We start from the raw sequence: 23,993 nt of genomic DNA on the forward strand, positions 1-23,993 counted from the left end.
CCAGGTAGGAGAAGGACCTTCCTCCTGTAGTCGCTCTTCGGATGCGGGGGACGGCGGCGAGGGCGTGGTTGGCTGATCTGAGGTGGCGTTTGGGAGCGTAGAAGTTGATGCGGCTGTTGAGGTAGCTCGGGCCTTGGTCGTGTAGGGCTTTGTGTGCGTGGGTGAGGAGGCGGAAGGTGATTCTTTTGTTGACGGGGAGCCAGTGAAGGTCTCTCAGATGTCCGGAGATGTGGCTGGTTCGTGGGATGTCGAGGATGAGTCTGGCTGAGGCGTTCTGGATCCGCTGGAGTCTCTTCTGGAGCTTGGCGGTGGTACCGGCGTAGAGGGCGTTGCCGTAGTCCAGTCGGCTGGTGACGAGGGCCTGGGTGACGGTCTTCCTGGTCTCGGTGGGGATCCACCAGAAGATCTTCCGTAGCATGCGTAGGATGTTGAAGCACGCCGAGGAGACGTTGTTGACTTGCCTGGTCATGGAGAGGGAGGAGTCCAGGATGAAGCCCAGGTTGCGTGCATGGTCTGTCGGTTTGGGTGCGGTGCCCAGGGCGGGAGGCCACCAGGAGTCGTCCCAGGCGGAGGGTGAAGAGCCCAGGATGAGGACCTCCGTCTTGTCAGAGTTCAGTTTCAGGCGGCTGGTCGTCATCCACTCGGCTACCTCTTTCATCCCTTCGTGTAGGTTGGCTCTGGCGGTGGCGGGGTCGTTGGTCAGGGAGAGGATCAGCTGGGTGTCGTCGGCGTAGGAGATTATGCTGAGGTTGTGTTGTCGTGCGATGGCCGCGAGGGGGCTCATGTAGACGTTGAAGAGGGTGGGGCTCAGAGAGGATCCTTGAGGGACGCCGCAGATGACTTCGGAGGCCTCTGACTTGTACGGTGGTAGGCGGACTCTCTGAGTTCTTCCGTCGAGGAAGGAGATGATCCATTCCAGCGCCTTGTCCTGGATTCCGACGTTGCTGAGGCGCTGTACTAGGGTGCGGTGGCAGACAGTGTCGAATGCCGCGGAGAGGTCTAGGAGGATGAGGGCCGCTGTTTCTCCGTTGTCCATCAGGGCTCGGATGTCATCGGTGGCGGCGATGAGGGCGGTCTCGGTGCTGTGATTGGCTCGGAAGCCGGACTGTGAAGGGTCGAGGGATCCATTCGTCTCGAGGAAGGCGGCCATCTGCTTGTTGACGGTCTTCTCGATGACTTTGGCTGGAAACGGGAGGAGCGAGATGGGGCGGTAGTTCTTGAGTTCGGTGGGGTCCGCTGTTGGTTTCTTGAGTAGAGCGCTGAGTTCGGCGTGTTTCCAGCTCTCTGGGAAGGTGGCGGTGTTGAAGGATGTGTTGATGATGTCTCGCAGGTGGGGTGCGATGACAGCGTCGGCCTTGTTGAAGATGTGGTGAGGGCAGGGGTCGGTTGGTGATCCGGAGTGGATGGAGTTCATCGTGCGGATGGTGTCTTCGGTGCTGATCGGGGTCCAGGCGTGGAGGGTGGTGGTGGGGGGTGGTTGTTCGGTCATGGTGTGCGTTGGTTGGTTGTTGAAGCTGTTGTGTATGTCCGCGATCTTGTTGTGGAAGTATGAAGCGAGGGAGTTGCAGAGGTCTTGCGATGGGGTGATGTCGTTGTTTCCTGCGCTGGGGTTGGATAGCTCTTTCACGATGTTGAAGAGTTCCTTGCTGTTGTGTGCGTTGTTGTCCAGCCGGTCCTTGAATGCAGTTTTCTTGGCGGCGCGGATCAGCTGGTGGTGCTTCCGAGTGGCCTGCTTGAGGGTGGTCCTGTTGTCCGGTGTAGGTTCCCTTCTCCAGACTTTCTCGAGGGCTCGGCAGTTCTTCTTGGAGCTCTTGAGTTCGTCGGTGAACCACGGGGCTTTCTTGCTGCCGGGTCTGCTGGGCGGGGTCCTCAGCGGGGCGAGCTCGTCCGCGCAGTTGCTGATCCACTTCGTGAGGTTGTCGGCGGCCTGGCTGGGGTTCCCTGAGCTGGCAGGAGGGTGCTGGCTCAGGGAGGTGGCGAGCTGGTCTGCTGAGATCTTGTTCCAGCTTCTGCGGGCGGCCTGTTGCTGGTGGTGGTGGGTCGTCGTTCTCTTGAAGGTGAAGTGGACGCAGCTGTGGTCCGTCCATTGAAGCTCTGTGGCGTGGCTGAAGTTGATGTCTGTGCTGGAGGAGAAGACTGCGTCGAGTGTGTGTCCGGCGAGGTGGGTGGGGGTGGACACCAGCTGCTTGAGTCCAAGATTGGCGAGGTTGTCGAGCAGGGTGCTGGTGTTGCGGTCGTTGTTGTTCTCCAGATGGAAGTTGAGGTCTCCCAGGAGGATGTAGTCAGCGGAGGGGAGGGCATGCGGGCTGACGAAGTCGGCGATGTCCTCGCTGAATGGGGTGCGTGGTCCCGGGGGTCGGTAGATCAGGGTGCCTCTGAGGGTGGTGTTCGGGTTGGTGTGGATCTGGAAGTGCAGGTGTTCGGCGCTGGTCAGGGTGTTGTCGGTGCTGGTCGTGAGATGGATGGTGTTCCTGTGGATGATGGCGATGCCTCCTCCCATCTGGTTGGCGTTGCGGTCCCTCCGGACGATCTTGTAGCCCTCTGGGATGGCGATGGCGATGTCGGGAGCTGAAGATGCGTTCATCCAGGTCTCCGTGAGGAAGGCAACGTCAGGGGCTGTGGCGTCTAGGAGGTTCCAGAGCTCGATGGCGTGTCTGTGGACGGAGCGGGTGTTGAGCAGGATGCACTTGAGGTGGGTGCTGCTGGTGTTTGACTTGGCGGGTGCTGGAGTGAGGCAGGTCCGGATGCAGGAGAATTTGCAGGCGTGGCAGCTGAAAGGTCCGTGGGTGCGTCGTGGTGTGGCTTGGTGGCAGTCTGAAAGTCGGCCGGTGTTGAGTGCGATGAGGGTGACGGCGGAGTACGTCAGGCGGGTAGGTCGGGGTCTTCGTGGGCCAGGGGTCCTGGCGCTGGGCGCGGTCCGGTCGCGGACGGGCGCAGACGGGCTTACCTTTGGCGCGCCTTCGGCGCACAATCGGCGCACCCGCTGCGCGTGACCGCTGCGCGTTCGCACGGTCGCCATTTAAGGCGAAGTGCGCGGGTGGGCGGAGCAGCTTGGAGGCTGGAACGGGGAGGGAACAGAAGAAAAAAAGGGGCGGGGCAAATGGCGGTGGCGGGAAGCGGGAAGCGGCGAGGTAGGCGGGCAAACAGGAAGGAGACTGAGACACGGCACAGGGACTACACCAAATGAGACAGGCACAAATGGAGGGCAAAACAAATGGCAGAAACAGTGAGAGAAACGATGTCACGGCACGAGTAAACACAAGCACAAATGGAGGGCAAAACAATGGCAAAAACAGTGAGAGAAACGATGTCACGGCACGAGTAGACACAAGCACAAATGGAGGGCAAAACAATGGCAAAAACAGTGAGAGAAACGATCACACGGCACAGAAAAATGCAAGCACAAATGGAGGGCAAAACAATGGCGAAAACCAATGGGGAGCGACCAGGCGGCAGCGAGGCCGGCGGCGAGGCAGCAAGGCAGCAAGGGGCACACGCAGCAGCTGGTGGCCGTGCGGCGCGGGGGTGTCCCACAAGTGGGTCACACTCACCTGCGTCGCACGGTCGCCATTTAAGGCCAAGTGCGCGGGTGGGCGGAGCAGCTGGGAGGCGGGAGCGGGGAGGGAACAGAAGAAAAAAAGGGGCGGGGCAAATGGCGGTGGCGGGAAGCGGGAAGCGGCGAGGTAGGCGGGCAAACAGGAAGGAGACTGAGACACGGCACAGGGACTACACCAAATGAGACAGGCACAAATGGAGGGCAAAACAAATGGCAGAAACAGTGAGAGAAACGATGTCACGGCACGAGTAAACACAAGCACAAATGGAGGGCAAAACAATGGCAAAAACAGTGAGAGAAACGATGTCACGGCACGAGTAGACACAAGCACAAATGGAGGGCAAAACAATGGCAAAAACAGTGAGAGAAACGATCACACGGCACAGAAAAATGCAAGCACAAATGGAGGGCAAAACAATGGCGAAAACCAATGGGGAGCGACCAGGCGGCAGCGAGGCCGGCGGCGAGGCAGCAAGGCAGGCAAGGGGCACACGCAGCAGCTGGTGGCCGTGCGGCGCGGCCGTGCCAAAGAAAGAAGAGGGCGAGTTAAGAACCTGCATCGACTATCGTGCAATCAATCGAATAACCAAGAAGAATAGGTATCCTCTTCCCCTCATTTCAGTCTTGTTGGACCAGGTGAAAGGGGCCCAAATATTTACCAAATTGGATTTGAGAGGGGCCTACCATCTCATTCGAGTAAGAGCTGGCGACGAATGGAAGACTGCTTTCAGAACTCGTTTTGGATTATTTGAATACCAAGTGATGCCCTATGGGCTGTGCAACGCTCCAGCTGCCTTTCAGCACTTTATCAACGACGTCCTCAGTGAGTTTATAGACCAATGTGCAATTGTGTACATAGATGATATCTTGATCTACTCCGTCAACACACAAGAACATCAAGGTCAAGTGAGAAGAATTCTACAGAAACTGAGAGAAAATAAACTGTTAGTTAAGTTGGAGAAATGTGCCTTTGACGTCACTGAAGTAGAATTCTTGGGGTTTATATTCTCGCCAGCTGGGATCCTCATGGATAAGCGGAAGATTCAGGCTGTCTTGGAGTGGAAATCCCCTACCAGTGTGAAAGAGGTACAAGCATTTATTGGCTTCGCCAATTTCTATCGACGGTTTATCAGCGAATTTTCTCGACGAATTCTTCCACTCACACGACTATTGAGAAAAGGAGTGCGATTTGAGTGGACAGGAGAAGCAGAGTCAGCATTCAAGGCATTGAAGTAAGAATTCACCTCAGCTCCAATTCTTCTTCATGCAGACCCAGCAGAACCCTTTTATGTAGAAACGGATGCCTCAGATCTGGCGGTGGGTGGAGTACTTTCTCAGAGAAATAAGGAGACAGGACAGTTGCATCCGGTTGCCTATCGTTCAAGGAAATTGTCACCAGCAGAAATCAATTATACCATTACGGAGAAAGAGCTATTAGCCATCAAAGATGCCTTTAAGGAGTGGAGACATTACTTAATGGGAGCACATCATGTTGTTACAGTTTACACGGACCACCGAAATTTAAAGTTTTTAAAGTCAGCTAGAACTTTAACCCCGAGACAGCTTCGTTGGTCATTATACTTTGCTGACTATGACTTTGTCATCACCTACAGACCAGGAGCGCAGAATGGCAAGGCGGATGCCTTGTCCCGTATGGGAACCGAAGAAGAAAAGAATCAAATCAAGACGCAAGCGATAATTCCAGATTCCAAAATCATAGGTGTCGTAGAAACTCAGAGTGTGAAGGAACAGATTTCTTGAGCCTTATCACCAGCGAGTATGTTGGAGTGGACCCAACAGGAAGATGGGAGAGAAATACTTGATGGTCTACCTTATCATTCTGGAGCCTTGTACTTACCAACGTCTACACTACAGAAACAAGTCATGAAGGAATGCCATGATCAGTTGCTGGCAGGGCATAAGGGAGAGCGGAAGACGATGGATTTAGTGAAAAGAAGTTACTGGTGGCCACAAATGAATAAGGACATTGAGCAATATGTAAAAACTTGTGAGATCTGTGCGCAGGGGAAGTCAGAACGACAGGCACCAAAAGGGTTATTACAACCCTTACCCACTCCTCCATAACCTTGGCAAACTATCACTTTAGACTTAATCACAGATCTTCCCTCCTGTCAAGGGTACAATACCATTTTAGTAGTAGTTGATGCATACACCAAGATGGCGCATTATGTGGCCCTGAAGGGAATCCCAACGGCAAAACAATTAACTACCCATTTTAGTGCACAAGTTGTACGGTTACATGGTATTCCCAAGGTGATCATCTCAGATCGTGGAACCCAATTTGTGTCTCATTTCTGGAGAGTCTTCATGAAGGCACTTGGAGTTGAGACGCGTTTCTCTACCAGTTTCCACCCAGAAACAGATGGACAAACAGAACGGGTGAACCAGGAGTTAGAACAGTATTTGCGATTATTCACCTTAAAGCAGGGTGGAGAGTGGCTGGACTATTTGTGGGCTGCTGAGTTCGCTCATAACAACGCCACAAATGTGTCCACCGGTTACTCTCCGTTTTATTTGAATTATGGCAAACATCCAAATGCTACTCTGTCGGATGTTTCGCTTCCAGTTCCAGCAGTTCAGGATTTAGTCACCCACTTGAGTCAGGTACACAATTCAGCATCAGAACATTTAGAACAGGCGAAGATTAAGTATAAAGAATACGCAGATAAGAAGAGGAGAGATTCACCACACTTAGAAATAGGAAGTGAGGTTTGGCTAAACACCAAGAACTTGCGCATGAAAGGGAATCGGAAGTTCCAGCCTCGATTTATAGGCCCTTATCCTGTTGAAGAACAGATTAATCCTGTAACCTACAAATTGACTCTCCCTACGAAACTCAAAATTCATCCAGTCTTTCATGTTTCTTTGTTAAAGAAAGCAGTTCCAGGATTAAGACGAGAGAGTGTTCCACCACCTGTTCAGTTGGAAGCAGGTGTGGAATTTGAAGTAAAAGACATTTTGGACTCAAAGTTAGTGAAGAGTAAACTGTACTATTTGGTGGATTGGAAGGGCTATGGGCCAGAGGAACGCTCTTGGGAATTAGAGTCTGATGTGCATGCTCCTAGACTAGTAAGACTTTTTCATCAGCGGAATCCAACCAAACCCAGACCGGGAGGGCCTTCCTTGGTGGGGGCTACTGTCAGGATCCCTCCCAGTAAAGGTCCAGTTAGGGTTTCCAAAACGAAAGGACAGAACTGGAGTTTAATTCCTTCTTGGACCAGAGCATGGAATTCACGGAATTCCAAGATGGCGGTCAGAGCAGGAGAGTTGCCGGTCTAGTCTCTTTGGACTTTCAGTGCGGAGTTCAGGTGAGGCGCGCGCTCTATCAGAGCTGCGCACTTCACCGAGAATTCTGCCCCAGTTAGTCGCGTCCTGAGAGAGCTGGAAACGTTAGTAATAAACGTTTATTTAGAGTCCCGGAGTCCGTAGGAGTTTAGTACTGTGTAGTTATAGGGTTGACAACTCTGAAGAAATAAACCGGCATTTCCAAGAACGTCGTGATGACAGGAAAAGCGGCGGCGGAGAATCTCCGTCACAGTTTATCTTCAAGGCGGCAGCACCGCTTCAGGAAGCTTCGTCCCAAACAGAGTGGCGAAAACAAGAGCTAAGTTTTTGATGTTTAAATAGAGCAGTGCTCCTACATGTTAGCGCAACAAGCAAGGAACAATCCCAGTTTGATTTAGTTAAAGTAACCTGTCATTAAAACCTTTGAATTCAGTCTAAGTAGCACTGAAGTACAGAAAGCGCATTCAAGTTAAAAGTTACAAGTTAAGAAATAAACTATTAGCGGTAATACCAAAGCAAGAGAAGAGAATTCCACTTCCCTGAAGTTTAGTGACATTATCACTGGAACAGGAAGACAGGATTCCTACAAGAGAAAGACGAGTTACACAGAATCCCATTAAGAAGATGTCAGCAGACATTCACTGGTAGGTCAAAAGAGAATGAGGGATAAGGGTCATTTCCTAGGAATCAGTGAATAAACAATTTATTATTTTTTAGATGAGGTTCGCACCAACATAACACCCAATAAGAAATAAGAAAAGAAGACCAGGAACTGCATATAGTGATAGGTTAATAAACTAAAATAATAAAAATAGCTGATGGTAGCAGAGAGGAATACTAATTGGACTTATTTGATTACAGTAAGGATAACACAGACACGCAGTCCAGATTAAAGAACCTCACAGGAGAAGGAAGAGTTGCAGGTCCACACAAACCCTTGGGTATGTGAGAGTAACATAGTTGGGGTTGAAGATAGAGTAGGAAGTTTAAGGAGAATAAAATATTCTTGTATGTGTTTAGTATTTACAGGAGTCTATATCAGGCTGATTAAAGGCCGGTAGAAGATTCGTCTAAGTACCAAGGAATCCGGACCAGTCTCTTCTGTGCCTTTATTTTATTATGGTTGTTTTCTCCACTTTTCCCCTTCCCTTTTTCTGATTGCTTGGAGTTATGATTTCACTCTGACTCCGACCGATTGGGGAGAGGGAGTTGGAAAGTTAGCATCTTCTGTTCCTGTGCAAGTCAACATAGAGATCAGAAAACTGGAAGTTCGTGGAGCTCTGACAGCCCCACGAGTTTTGAAAATTTCTCAATGATTCGTCAACCGGCGCCAGAGTTATTGCAAATAGAATGTTGTGGATTTTCTGACCATGTCATGAATGATCTAATATGTGACATAATCAGCAGTGGATTGCGGGTGCGCGAAATATAGTTAGTACAACTAACAATATAGGAGCAATTTCAATGGTTTTGTATGAGTGAAATATCCAGCTAACTATAACACCCCTAAAACTTATAGTTTTTCAAGTGAATTTCAAAGGTTTTTTAAAAGCTAATTCCTAACTATATAAGGCCTGAAACCTATGTTTTTTTCAGTGAATATATATATATATATATATATATATATATATATATATATATATATATATATATATATATATATATATATATATGTATATATATATATATATGCATACATGCACATTTTCATAACTTGAAAATACTTATGCACTTTAAAAGTGAATAAATGTTTTATGCTTTTATTTACTGTTATATATTGAAGTGAAAAGATATCTATCCTGATTTACCAAGTATTTTTTTTTAAAAGCCTTTATTTAAAAATACAGTCCACAACAGTAAGCGTGCTTTAGCAAGACAAATAATGAAATAAAGCACAACAGAATACTGACCTGGTGGCAAATTTAGGGGATGGGTACATCAAGGAGGGGCAAAGAGGTGGCAAGAGGGAAAAACTGTGACTATATGTAAGAGACTTGTGGAGAAAGTAAGCAAGAGGTGGGAGTAGGAGGGGCAGAACCAGGGAGAAAAGGTTAGAGGTTGGGTGGAAATGAGAGGTGAGTTAAGAGTAGAGAGGAGATGTGGTTGTAAAGACACTGAACCACCAAGAGACAGGAAGAGCCTGACCGTATGTAAAATGGCACAGAAGATGCTTTAAATGGGTCAGTACTCCTATGGTACTGAGAGCTGGCACTTCTTATTTTTATCCCTGCTAGTACCAGCACTTCTCCACGGCCTAGGAGAGTACCAATACTCATGAAAGGTAGGCATATTGATTGCTAGTGCTGGTGTCTCTGACAGCCAAGGCTCATTTGTAGTCCTGAGCTCAGCCACTGCTGAGCTATTCTGCATAGGCTCATTTGCATAATGTGCCTGTGTTCACCATCACACTATGTTTGACAGTGTAGGACCCACTTAGGCCCTGTATTAATAATCATTTTCACACTGTTGTGTGAATTTGTGCAAACACAGGTATAGAGGCAGCATACTGACAGTGACAATTTAGAAAGCCATGGAAGGTAAGGAGTTCAAAATGGCTTCAATCCCACCTGAGACTTTGTGTGAGTGGTTGCTAATGTCTGTGTGCTTGGACGTTTGTGTGTGCCTTTTTGTCCGTGAGAGAAGAGTGAGAGAATGAAGGGAGAGAATCAGGACACTCTCTGGAGATATTTTAAAGAGAATGTGTGAAATGTTTTTTCTGTACGTTGGCTTGTTTGTTCCACTGTGTGTATGCACTTGAGAATATATAGTATAGTGCCCTACAACATCAAATAACAGTATGACATTAAGAAGCTGAAAATATTACAGAAATAGGAAATGTTAACCTATAACCCTGTTTGTCTTTTATTTTGTGTAATGAGTTAACCTGTTTTGCTTACATGAACACATTTCTCTTGTGTTTTGATATGTGCTGCAACTGATATGGAAGTCATTATGTATCATCATGTCTTGCCCATAGTCCTGCCCACTAGCCACACCTCTACCTCATTTTAATGAGTGCCTCCTCCTATGTTTTCCCATTTAAAGCACTGACAAGAAGTGTACAATCTTGTACAAAATCCAATGCCTAGACAGCTTTTAAAACATTTCACACTTTGGATGTTTGCTGTACACTACAGCACACATTCAATATATGAACTGTTCGGAGTATTAAATATTTCTCCAACAATGTGCCTACCTCAACGAGGCAATATTTGTTTACATAAAGTCAATCTGACAACTTTATTAGAGAGAGCTTTGCATAAAAAACATGGATGCTGCACTCCAATGCCCCATTCCACCTTTATATCGCTGCTTTGTGGCAAAGTGGCACAAAGAAGTGCAAGAATCTATTTGTGGTGAAAAAGGGTAGTCATTACCCTTTCAAGACGTTGGCCCACTTTGAGTCACTTTCACATGACTTTGCGGAGAACCAAAGTCTAAATACATTATCCCCACATGTATTGTCCGTTTTAAAAGAATGTGGGAAAATGGTCTATTGCCTCACGTCCAATTGAACACCAAATGAAATAAAATATACACAATACAGTATATTAAATAAATATGCAAAATATAAAATAAAACATTGTTTTATCTTTTGTTCAATATACAAATGGGATGTTAATTACTATTAATTTTCGTGTAAGATATAACTCTGTCTTCTGCTTGGGGGATATGATCAGAACAATTATGTATCTCTTTAAAGTGTAATAATCTCACAAAAAATTGCTTTGTAGAGCTATATTGCCAATACCTTTGTGTTAAGCTGTTGAAAAATCCTTTGTACTGACTATCAAAATGTGCATCATGTCCTTTTCGTAAATGTTAAAAAAAACATGTTGTTTTCTTTTTTTCTTTCTAGTATCTGTACACAAGACAACATTCCACTGACCTTTCAGTCATGTATTATCGCGAAAGACTGTGAAATGTCAGATTGGTCTACATGGAGTTCCTGCTCAAAGACGTGCCAATCAGGAGATCTCTCGCCAGGATTCAGAAGCAGAAAGAGGAGCGTGAAACAAATTCCTATTGCTGGTGGAAAAGAATGCCCGGAAACTGAAGAGAAAGAGGCGTGCTACTTAGGAGGAGAAATGCTTCCTACATGCCCCAGGTACATTGCTAACAATTGTTAAAAGCAAAACATATTTTACAAATGTCAGGTATCAGCATTTATTCTGTATATTTTGGCAATCTTGATTTGCTTGAGACTAGACAGTCTTGCCCAGCAGCTGAGCCCACACACCTACTACTACCATATGACACTCGAAAAGGAAAGCTCAGCAATATCACCCTGAAAAAGAATGCTCAGCACAATTGGAAATGGTCATTGCTGTATTACCATTTCTGGTTTAATGACAAATCTTTCTCTGAACAATACACATTCAGGATAAACAATTGTAAATATGTAGACAAAAGATAACAGAATGTATAAATAAAAACTAAGAATTAGAATGTGTTTTAAGTAGGTCCAGGCAAAATTTCCATTAAAGGGACGTGATTTTTTAACATTTCAATACTTTTGTGTTGCATGAAATTCCTGAAATTGCACTAGTACGCAATGTTGCATAATTAAGTGTCATTCCTGAGAAAAAATATTGGGGCAGATTTACAAGAAACTGACGCATCCCTGCGTTATAGCAGAGATGCATCAGTTTCCTTGCACCATACGAAAAAACGCTTGCGCCACCATGGATGCATCGCATTTACAATGCAGCGCACCATGGCGCAAGGATTGACAGATGTGTCACGTATACATTGGCGCAAAGGTAATGCATTGCTGGAGTAGAGTCGCAAGTACGACGAAACTCCAGCACTGCTCTGGGAAGCCTATACTTATTGTGCTGAGTCACTCCTTACGCCTTCTCCAAACAGGCGTAACGTTTTAATGCAGTGGCTTCCTAGAAGTGGCGCTGTGAAATCTTGTAGATTTGACTGTGTCACTTCTACGCGACGGTTTTGCATGGGAAAGACCACCCTGCATACATGCTCTGGGAAGCCTATACTTATTGTGCTGAGTCACTCCTTACGCCTTCACCAAACAGGCGTAACGTTTTAATGCAGTGGCTTCCTAGAAGTGGCGCTGTGAAATCTTGTAGATTTGACTGTGTCACTTCTACGCGACTGTTTTGCATGGGAAAGACCACCCTGCATACATTATACCTGACGCAGGTATAATGTAGCACAGGGCTTTACAAACATGGCGCATCTCCCTAGATGCCTCACTTAGTTTATGGGCAGCAACGTAGGGCACTGTTTACGCAGCTGCTGCATCATAAAAGTGATGCAACTGCGGCAAAAAGTGTCGCAAGGGGCTTGTAAATCTGCCCCTTCGTGCCACTTCTGCGTCACTTTTTTCTGACGCAGCAGTGGCTCAATCAGTGTGCCACACTGGGCCATATCTATAAACTGATGCATTGAGACCAGTGCATCAGTTTGTAGAGTCTTGCGTCACATTATACCTGCCCCAGGTAAACTGTATGCAAGGTAGGCATTCCGATGGAAATAACATGTAGAACTAGTGCAGTGCAAGTTACAGGATTTCACTGCATCACTCTACAACTTCACTGTGTCAAAACCCTTTATGCTTTGTCAGACGAGGCATAAAAAATGACACAGTATTCTACAGTAGGACTTGCCTATGCGTGCTGATGCAGTGCTTGAGTTGCGTCAGTCTTACAACCAACTCCAGCAAAGCGTCAATTTTGCTTCAACAGAAGTGTCCGAATTTCTGATTCATCTTGTAAATGAGGCCCTTAGTGTGAGCGCATCAGAACAAAGTGAATGAACAGAATGTCAGCAGCTGCTGTTTGCAACAATTGTGTATTTAAGCAGTTTTTTAAGCACAAGATGCACCTTGCTTCGTGGATGCATTTTGCTCTAAAATATGGAACCAAAACCAAATGCCGGTTTTGTATTTCGCCTGATTATACATCATTTTATGTCACTTAAAACCAGAAATCTATAAATACGCAAAAGCCAAATATGTACATTTCTTACACCCTAATTATGTAATGCCCTTTAGAGAGACCTTTTTAATCACAAGCACAACATCTGGAAGAGAAATTGATCTTGAAATGTATTGCAAATAATGTGTACTAGGGGCATATTTGTTAAGGAGACCTACACATTCTCTGAAGATGGTAATACATAAAAGCAATAAACCTTTTATTGGTTTGGAACCGTTAGAGAGCTTCTATCTTATTACAGAGTGGGCAGTAGTGACCACGAAGTTATTGTTGTGTTAAATACTCCAGGTACAAACCTGCTCAGTATTTTCCAGCAAAATGTGTATTCACCTGTAGATTTTTTGCCTGTGTACAAATTTGTAAATTAGTGGGCAAATTAAAAGGACATCGCAAAAGTTGTGTTTACATAAAAAAAATGAACGAGATGACAATAAATGTGTCTTAAAGACATAGGGTCCCATTAAAAAATACACTTGTAAAAGTTGCCAGTAGTGCATCTAAAACCTTCCCCAGTGCCACTTCTGCATATGCCAGTTTGGAATTGAACACACACTTTTATTCAATTTTGGCAAAAGGCAATATGGCTGTGCAGTTTCTCGTTTTGTAAGTTTCTTTTTCTCCATTGGGAACACATGTTTCGCTCTGGAGAAACTCCAAAATCCTGCACATTTTGGGGCGCAAGGTTACATTTGCCACCATGGAAAGGGAGTTACTTCAGTCCTTTGCTAGAGCAAATATCTGATCATTTCTAGGGAAGGAATGTGTTGGTGCGTAGTTTGTGTATGCGAGAAACCTCACAATTTTGCAAATCACAACTTGATTTGCTCACTTCCACCCATTTCATGGGATTTACTATGTACTTGTTCACTGTGAAATACAATGACATATTGGGAAATGCAATTATCATGATAGGTGTCCGGATGTGGATGTGAGAGGCACAAACTCAGCAAGTTTAATCGGTAAAATGGCTTTTTGAACTAGTCTCAGAGACTAGTGTTTTGCCTATTCTTTTTTAAACTAGGTATAATACATCCACATATTCAAATAGTTTCAATAACAATAAAATGTGACAGTTTGTTTCGCAAATCAGAATTTAAACTGAAAGCTGGCATCCTTACAAGAAGACCAGAAAACAAGAATGTGCGTTCTGACCTGTAATATAAAAACATGCACTGTGTTGAAAAAGGATGCATAGCTGTATGGAGGCGGAAAGGAACATAACTCAGATGGGTAGAGTAAAAACGTAAATAAAAAATGACAAAAGTTAGGTTCACGAGTTGCAGTGCTTACTGAGTGCAGACAAACCTGTTATGGTGTGGCCATTGAGACTGGTTTAACTTTCTCACTGGCCCATTGTTTTCCAAAAATTCATATCTAGTATACGTACAAAGAGGGGCTTTTTGTCAGCAGGCTTCATCTTTTTGTCTGTTGAATTGTCATTCACTTTTTGCTTCCACCCACTGAAGCAACATGGAGCATGGGTCAGTCACCCCTATCCAATAGCTCTTTCCCTTTGATTGACTGAACGAAACCGATGCACATTGTTCACACCGGCCTAAAAATTATTCCTTTCTATTTAGTCACAAAGGGCAATCAAAGTGTGCTTTTTTTATTTGATATTTTATCTTGAGAAAAGGCTATTTATTTTGCTTGACCAGTTGGGTATGGATTTATTTCCTGACCCCTTTATAAAGTTGCTGTTAGAAAGTGCTTATGTGACATTGTGATATTGCAGCTTCTGCAGTGTTAGTACTTTATTGGGTGGTGATTTCTTCTTCTCACCTTCATAAACATTGCAGATAAATGCATTGCACAAATGAAAGTATTTCATTGTGCTGGAATATGAGGGCTAAATGTGGAAGTCTAATATGTGTTCTGGTTACTTTTGTAGCATATATTTTCTATAAACAAATGTAAACAAGTAACTATTGTGCCGACATGCCAGGGTTAGACCCATTGACTTTCTCAATACTTGAAATAATTGTTTTATATAGGCCATCTCTAAACCACAAGATGACCAATGAGTTAGCTCTGACAGTAACAATTTCCACAGTGAAACAGAATGGTTATGCTTCAAAGCAAAGCCCACAGTCCCAGAAGTGGATGTTTAGGAGCCCAGAAAAACCCTCAAGCCTGTTAACATTTGGCAGTTCCCTAGCATTGTCCAAGTGATGGGCAACAAAGTTAAATGCTCGCACTTATACCACTGGGTTCCCAGATAGTGGATGAGACAGGTAGAACCTCTAAAACTCACCGTGACGCTCTTACTCTTTATCTGAATGGGAGCTTTGGCTTCTCTTAATCACATTGGGTTGTGTCTCCTAAACTCATTTGGAATTTCCATGGCTCCGAACAACATTATGAGGCTTCTGGTAATAATAAGTCTGATCAGTCTCTCAAAAACATCACTCATATGTGATATGGACAACAGAATACTAGATGAACCCCTAGGCAATACAGGTAAGATTTGCATTGGACCAGAATGCTCTGATGTGATGGCTATAGTAGCAAACAACAGCTGTGAGCTGAGCCAAAATGTTACTCCCAAATACATGTAAATAAGACAAGAGATTCCATACATGTCCTCGCTACCTCCCTCTAACTTGCTCTTGCCCCTTCCATCTACCTGTCACTTCTTTTTGTATTTATGCTTTCTCCGCATCACCTGTCCCTCTTCAGTTCTTTCTTACAATATGTAATCTTTCTCTGCCTTGCACATCTCTAAATTCTGGCTCTTCTCTCTTGCTCAATTCCCTATCTACTTCTGTCTCTGACTTTAAGTTTGCTGCCTCTCTCTACCACTCTTTAAGTCTCTTTCTCTGCCTCATCTACCTCCTCTGTATCTTGTGTCAGTCTCTTTACTTCATCTCAGATCTAATACCGCACCACTTTCTCTTTGCCCCTCTCTATCTATCTCCAAATCAATTTACCCCACCATTCATTTGCTTCATCATCCCTCCACCTCCTCTCTTTCTTTCCACCTTTGCTCCTTCTTACTCATCTTTCACTATCTTACACCTTTATTGCTACCTGTCTATTTCTAGTTCTATGACTTCTCAGTATCCATCATTAACTCCTCCTTTTCTCTCTTCTTCTTATATACATCCTTTTCTGGTGACCAAGGAAACTGTGACTAACAAAACGCGTTGATGAGAACTCTTTAGCCACTAAAAAAATTGGTGAATCAAGCAGCACCCTGAATGCCGTGCTCCTTCGTGATTGAGGTGGATATTGCGTGAATCCTTTTCTATCAATGCACCCGTTCTATCTTAACTCTCTCTTTGTCTACCTTCATACATTTCCATAACTCCCCTATGCTTCTATCTCACTCTCTAACTCTCAACTCTCTCTCCCTTAGTGTCTGTTTACCACTGTCTTCCACTGTATCAACCTCACCTCTTTTCAATACTTCACTTCATTTCTTTTGGTATCTCTTCTCTCTAATAACCCTTCAACCCCAGCTTTCTCAGTGCCTTGCTGCTCTGTTTAGCTGGCCCATCTTCCTGACATCTCCCTGTACTTCTCTCATTATCTCACCTATCTAGCTGCCTACCACTATTTGCCTCTATGTCTAGCTTATCTATATGCCTACATTGCGACTTTCTAAACTTCTCTTCCTTGATGTCCCCCTCCTACAATTTCTGCTACTTATATTTAGACGCATCAGTCCCCTAATTCTAAAACAGTATATGTCTTTCTGTCACCCTTTCTTACCTACCACATCCTTGTTCTACCTTTCCTGTCTTTCTAGCTACCTCACCTTTCCCATTTTAGCTTATGTCTCTCACTTCCTTACTTATGGACCAACCTCACCTGCCTCTTTTTAGCAACCTAAGTTCTCTTTCTTAGAGTTTCTCTTTATACTTCAACTCACTGTCCTTCTCTTGTCTCTACTCATTTCTCTTCCTCGGCAGACCTGAAGGTCTCTCTTTAGCCTGAGATGTAAGGCCTTGAAAGAGGAGAATGGGGACAAGGCATGGAAGGAAAAATAATGGAGATTTGTTCCCGTGTTCACCAGTTGCAATAGTACTAATCTACGGAGCAACACTTTGATGTTCCCTATTGCTGTGAGAAGGTCAATTGTGAAGGTGCATTTATTTATGTTTGTCAATTTTAGTGAATTATTTCAAGCCCTATGGGGCATAAATATCGAAAAAGAGTTTTGCGATTCTCAAATTGCAATTTTGAGTGATTCGCAATTTGAGAATCGCAAAATGCAATGTATGTAGGATTTGCAAACAAAATTGTGAATCCTACATATTCCTTAATTGTGAATCGCATTTAAGGAATACCTTCCCATTCATTCCTATGAGCCTAGAGGCCAATAGGATTGAATGGGATGACATTCGTTATATGCGATTACCAAATAGCTAATCGTAATTTGTGAATGCAATTTCAAGGATGCAAGGGTGCCAAAAGGGCCTCCGGTTGCAACCCTGAAATATGCGCACATACAAGCCCTAAGGGAATGTATGTGAACCATATGGCACTTTGAAAAAGGAAAACTGTATTTTTTTCAAGAAAATCGCAAATAACCACCAACTTGAATTTGGTGGTAATTTGCGATTCCTTAAGGCCAAATAGCAAATTTCTGGTGCTTCTAGAATTTAATTTAAGGAATCATAATTTGCAATTCCTTAATTGCATTCGCAAAATAGAGAATCACAAATTTTGCGATTCTCTATTTTGCAATGGCCTTTTGGGATGATACTTCCCAAAAGGCTGTTTCCCATTCACAAACGGGCTGATTCTGAGAATCGGCCCGTTTGCAAACAGGAAAAAGGCTTGATACATATGGCCCTATGTACTGTAGGCCATCCTTACCATGTCTATTATTGAATAGGATGACTACATAGGTGAGACTCTGCATACTACAGAAAATATTGTTGTCCCACGATAAAAAAAATCTATCAAAGAAATGGCTTTATCAATGTTTGCACAGGCTTTCTTATGGTACTATTTGGCTAGTGGGTCCCTGGTAAAGCATTTGGCTGTTGTGCAGTCCTGTTTCTGAAGTTTGATGTATGTTTCAATGTTGTTTGGCAATATGGGGGCTTGAATTAGCTGAAAACAGATGATGCATGTAAACTTATTCTGAAAGAGAGCCGCAAAAGTTATCCTGCTTGGGACCACAATAATCCTTAAAACGATATTATGAGGAGCTGTTCTATATTTCCAGGACACCTTCCAATCTTACAACGGAGTTTACAATTAGGTAAAAAGTAGAAATATTCCAAGTTACTCAGTATTCCCCATTTCGGTGGAAATAGGAGGTTTGATATGAGCCGGGAATTTCAACTAGTACACTAACCTTTCATTTGGGATTGCGGCATTTGAAATTACTTTGAATTTTTGAAGGAACATATTCATTAGATACATCCTGGTAAACATTTTACCCAGAAAAGAGCCTACTAATGGGAAACAACCTTTAGAAATCATTGCTATCACAATGAATGCCCCAGTTTCATGGAAACTATTTTAAGTATCTGTGCCTTATGTACAAAAATGTACATATATTTAATATCTACTGGCCACTCCTCTCTAATAGCACTTATCCAAACACTGCACTTGTTTAGGACAGGATAGGATACTGATGAGTTTTATACATCTTGGAACTTGAGTTTGATTTAATAATTAATTTAGGTAATGTAAAGATAAGGCTATTAATTTGTGGGTGTATACTGATACTGATCCATGGCAACAATTGTAAAATTAAATCGTAAATTGCATGACGTATCCTGGAATTTAGTTTTATGATGTTATGAATGTTTTTAAGTTTTATTATATCAATGTATTAAGGATATTGATTGAAGTTAAATATGTTAAATGTTTTATTTGAATGTTGTGTGACTTTGATAGTTATGAAACCGAATATAGTATATTTTAATTTGATTTGTTTTGCCCCACTATTCCCCATTGCAAGGAGGACTACTCAGCATTCCATGCTAATTCCTTATTGTGAAATTACCAATATTCGCAGTATGTGGAATATTGGGAGCAAAATAAGCAAATTCGATGTACCTATTTATTTGAAATATGAGTCCCACCATTTGCTTTATGTTCCAGAGAGCTCTTTAATAAAGCAACGATTAGTTTAGGCATTCCGCAGCATTTTCTCAGCACCTGATAATTTAACCAGAGATAAGTAAGGAGTGGTGACTCTTTGAACATGTCTGATTGATTAAATTCCATTTGCTTTCTAAAATAAATAACAATGCTACATTTACTATCTAAATTTAAAACCATCTGTCGCGGCCAGTGCAGGTAAGCATGGTAGGACGGTGGAGCGGGCGGGGTGGAGGTCAAGTCGACAGACAACAGAATAGGTTTTATTCATTTATTTAATATTACCTATTCTGTTGTCTGTCGACCTCTCCCCCTCCCACCTCACCCTACCTTCGTCTCACCACACCGAGCTTACCTGTGCCGGCCGCCACCGAAGCTCATGGTACTAGCCAACAGTCGAATCTTCAAAGCCAGGGCTGTGTCTTCAAGAACATTTATTTAGACTTGCCAACATCCGTGGTTTGGGCCACGATCTACAAATGCTTTTTCCTGGCTGCATTGTGCAAGTGCTACACTAGGACAGTGTGCATAAACCAAGCGGAATCTGCTAGGATTTCAGTGCTCAACTGCAGCCATACTGCTCTAACATAGCCTATGTCCATCCCTGCTATTTGCGTCGTGGTGGTCAAGCAGCTATACAAAATCACACTCCTTCATAACTAATAAAATAGATAGAAAACATTTAAACAACACTCATTGTTACCGTGCTTCTGAGAAAGATTCTCCGACTGTCCCAAGACCACAATTTTCTGACTTTAGGCTTCAGTGCCCTCGTATTTTTGCAGCCATATTGTTTCATGCACCAGTACGACTTTGCAATTCTAAAGAGAGTGTACATTAGATGTATTTTTTTGGAATGTTGGGGCCATTTCCATATTCTCCGTATCGAATGGAGTGAGGGCCAGCATTTGGCGTGGGGTAGCCGGACTCTCGCCCTGGTGCCAACATTCAGAGGGGCGAGTGGAGATGTCTGCATTAAGGTCATGCAGCAAACTTCTCTGACTTGAAACTAGCAATTCAGCTTAAAATTAGCTTAATCAACATTTACTCTAGGCCATATTTGGCTGTATTTAACAACTGCTCTAGTTCCTTCTTTTCCCTTCCTCTCCCGTATCTCTCGAACTCCCAGCCCAACCATCCCCCAAGAACAAACTGGTGTCAGCATGAAGGAGCTAATCTGTAGGTCATTCATGTGAGATGAGGGGGCATGAGGAGAAGCAGTGTAGGGTTTCAGAGGCCAGTCACTGCTCCGATGTCATCATCAGCTAAGGGCTGACCTGGGAAGACAAAAAGGGCCGTCTGCTGCATCATGTTTCCTCAGCAGCAGCAGGAAGGGTGCCAAATGTTGTTCTGCTCCGGCAGTATCTTGGCAAAGGGTGACCCTCGATGCAGCACACAGCCATTCAAAATGCGCGGCTTCAGGCCGGCCTTCTGTGTACTGAGGTTATTAAAAGTGCATTCCAGTGACTGGTGTGAACTGTTACAAGCATAGGGCACATGAAGCTCAAACTATGCTTCAGAGTGCAAGAGGGCTCTGTAGTCTATCAGAAAATGGATGCCCATGGTCTCAGGTTGAACGTTTTGGGCCCTGTGATCATGTAGCTTGGGAGAGATGCAGAGACTGAACTACTTCAGGGTCGAGGAACCTGATGGAGACACCATCACATCAACAGTTTTGCCTTGATACATATTAAACCACTCTATTAGTTGTAGCTTGCACAGCTCATCTATCACTGTTTGGCTTCAGATGTTTCACATTTTTTAGCAGTATATTTCTAGTTTGTCAGGGTTGGCAGAAATTTAAAAAAAATAACATCTCCACCACATAATCGCTGAATCCAGTGACAAATCAAGGGCACCTTGTTCCCTAATGTAAGCAAAGATATCGCCCCTCCCCTCCCCATCCCATTCTCTTTCTTTCTTCCCAGTAGGTCACTGATTGAGATGACCACAACCTCTCACTGCCCCGGCCCCCGGTGCAACTGCACCTACTGCACTATTGGTAGCTCCATCCCTAGGTGGGACAACTGCTGGACATTGGTTGCATATTATTTGGACAGAACAAGGGAACCCAGGGCGCAATATGCTAAGGACCTTGGGTAGGTACTTATTTTCAAAAAACAGTGGTCCTTAGACAAAAGAGAGAATGTTAAGGGAATAAATATAGACTAGATAGGACTATATTCTTTAAGACGTGTCCAGCCGGACAGTTTTAATATGTTGATAAAAATAATCACAGAGAAATAATACACAAAGTGTGATGGAAGTGGGACACCAGCCGATGACTGACTAACCCACTGGAGGAACACAAACAACTCGCAAAAATAATAGGCAAAATCGGGTCATCTGAATATCATAAATCATAAGCAGATAATCCACAATATACACATATGCATGAACAGTTATTATCAGCTATGCATTTAGTGCATTTTAGGTGGACGACGTTTTGAACCATACATAATATCGGTTCATCCTCAGGACAGACAGTAATTGCCTAAAGAAATAACAATTTCAGTTGCATCCACGGTGGGGTGGAGCTGAAAAGGATTCAGCACGGAGTATCAGAATGAGCAATTGTCGCGGGGCCAGTCCGTGGTGAATAATGAAATGATCAGCTGGGGCAGTGCCCTGGACAAATAATCGGAAAATAAGTGATGCAGGTCCACAATGGGGGTCCTTGCGTGGCGAGAAGGATCTTCACATTATTCACCATGGACTGCCATCACACTTTGTGTATTATTTCTCTGTGATTATTTTTATCAAGATATTAAAACTGTCCGGCTGGACACGTCTTAAAGAATATAGTCCTATCTAGTCTATATTTATTCCCTTAACATTCTCTCTTTTGTCTAAGGACCACTGTTTTTTCTAAAATAAGGACATTGGTTGCAGGCAGTAGTGTTTTAAAAAAAAAATGACATAACTTAAAGCAATGCACATCGATGCACATTATAATTGGTCCTTTTTGTGGAGAGAGCCCTTGGTTTTTATACCGGTATGCATGAGTGCTGTATAATCTTTTTTACATCCAATAGTACGTGCCCATTACGTTATACGGTACCTATCTCCTCCCACTTCAATGCAACTTACTTTTATGTCAGTGCTATGCTTTGCACCCCTTTATTAGTAGTGCCTCAAACACATTTTGTCGATAATTTAGAAGACAGTCTGACAGCATTATTTAAATACTACCTCTTTCATCATATAATTAGCCCCACTTTTCCTTTACTAAATAACCCTTTTCATCTCCATATCTGAAGGGTTAACACCGTAATAATAAATCACATTATTATTTTGTTAAACTCTTTTGTTGAAGATTTGTACAGCATCATGTTATCACATTTCTAGAGCGGTAGAGGTAAAAACATACTCTGTGGCTGAAATTTACGTTTTTCATATTTGTTGTAATAGCTTAGAAAATTCATAATCATTAATTCTTCATTGTGAGCATTTGATTTACAGACACTATAGAAAAACGTTAGGATAGACGAGTAAATGGCAAAATGTTTCTTTCTCTTTTCTATGCCTAATCACAGCATTCAGTTTTAACAAGTTGACCCGAGTTGACCCAGTTACAGTCAAAACGTTTACTGTGATAAATGACGCATTTGCAATCAATACTAATAAAATATTGAGTGCTTCAGCAGAATGTCTGAAAGCGATAATGACTGTCAGGGAAGTAGAGAGCACATGTGGATAAGATGTGATGTTTGAACAGACAGGAATTTAGGAAATGACACTTTTGAAAACTACTGGAAATACATTTTTTTTCTCAATCTGTTTCTGGAAAGGGTTTCTGTATAACAGGTCCTGAGCTTAACAGACAAACATGTTTTTGCAAAAATCTTTCAGTGAAGAAAGAAGAAGGTGCAAGTTGAGCGTGGGTTCAACATACACCATGGCCTAGATTTTTGAACACTGCACCTTGTGTACCTCACAAAGGTGACACAAACCCGGTGCAAAGTGTGGTGGTGGTGATTTGTGTTGGAAAGCATTCGATTGTAATATAAGGTTGCACTATGTGATACATTTTCTGCATTGTAGTGCAAAGATACAATGTGAGGAAAGTATTACATCTAGGCTAGACATCATTCACACACCAGTGCACCATGTTGGTGTAATATTTGATGCTCTGCATCTATCTAAATCAAAATGTATCCCACAACTCAGAATCGAGACCTAAGTGTTACAGTTTTAATAACCTGAACTCAGTTCCTATGGCAGTACTTATACCCAATTGTGCCTCTGAGGTGGAGATTTCTGCACTCCGTGGAGCGCGGAGTGTACAAAACCCTGCTAACTCCGCTAACAGATTGGAGTTCACCGCCCAGGCCTAATTATCTTCCTTTAGAATCTGAGGTGCCCTGTTTTCAGGTATGGTTTTGAAATCGATTATGTCATGTTTTCAAGTAGTTCAAAGGAGTTGGTCCTCGGTTTGTGGTGTAACTAGTTTAGAGATTGCTTTGCTCCACATGGGCATTTACTAGAGCATCAAATATGGTCAGAAATGTTACCTCCTGTATGCTTAGGCAGGTGTGTTCTGGGTTTAATGTTGAGATAAGGGCTTGTCTACAGGTTCGAACTGAGGTTTGGTTGCAACGCCCACACAGCATCTTTCTACGTTCAGGTAGCATGGCTGTGCAGATGCCGACGACATGTATCATTGTCTCTTTCACAGCTGCATATTCTGCATCCTGTTACCTCTGCTGTTTTTAACCAGGCCGTCAACAGGTCCAGTGTTGGTTGAACTTGCAGGAACTTCAGCTTCGTATGATATAAATACCCAAAGTCGAAATAAGGCTGAGGCTTTAAGGACACATATATGTGTTAATGTCTTGCCAGATATGGGCCCACTTTGCCAGGGACATGTTGTTTTCTTGCAAGGAGGGGAATCTATTAATGTTGTTGAGATGCTATTTAAATTTGTTGGTTGCCACAGGTCATTCCATCTATTGAATCTATGGCACAGCTTGATAAAGTTGCTTTTTGTGGCCTATTTTTGTTTAATCATGATGAAAGCCAGGCACAATTAAGCCTGTGATGTGCTGCTTGGGAGTTTTTATGTAGACCAGTAGGCTAGTCAGTAGGTCTAGCTGCATAGC

General features: G+C 43.6%; 1 protein-coding gene across 1 annotated transcript in view; it reads left to right on the forward strand.

Annotated features, from left to right (window-relative positions):
• THSD7B (thrombospondin type 1 domain containing 7B) overlaps nt 1-23,993 on the forward strand; it is a 1,994,218-nt gene that overhangs the window by 710,188 nt on the left and 1,260,037 nt on the right. The window contains exon 4 of the mRNA XM_078682458.1: nt 10,722-10,970. Within this exon, the coding sequence (XP_078538584.1) occupies nt 10,722-10,970 (249 nt within the window). The remainder of the gene's footprint in view (nt 1-10,721; nt 10,971-23,993) is intronic.

The sequence above is a fragment of the Lissotriton helveticus genome, chromosome 3_1, assembly GCF_964261635.1.
Source record: "Lissotriton helveticus chromosome 3_1, aLisHel1.1, whole genome shotgun sequence".
Lineage (NCBI taxonomy): Eukaryota > Metazoa > Chordata > Amphibia > Caudata > Salamandridae > Lissotriton > Lissotriton helveticus.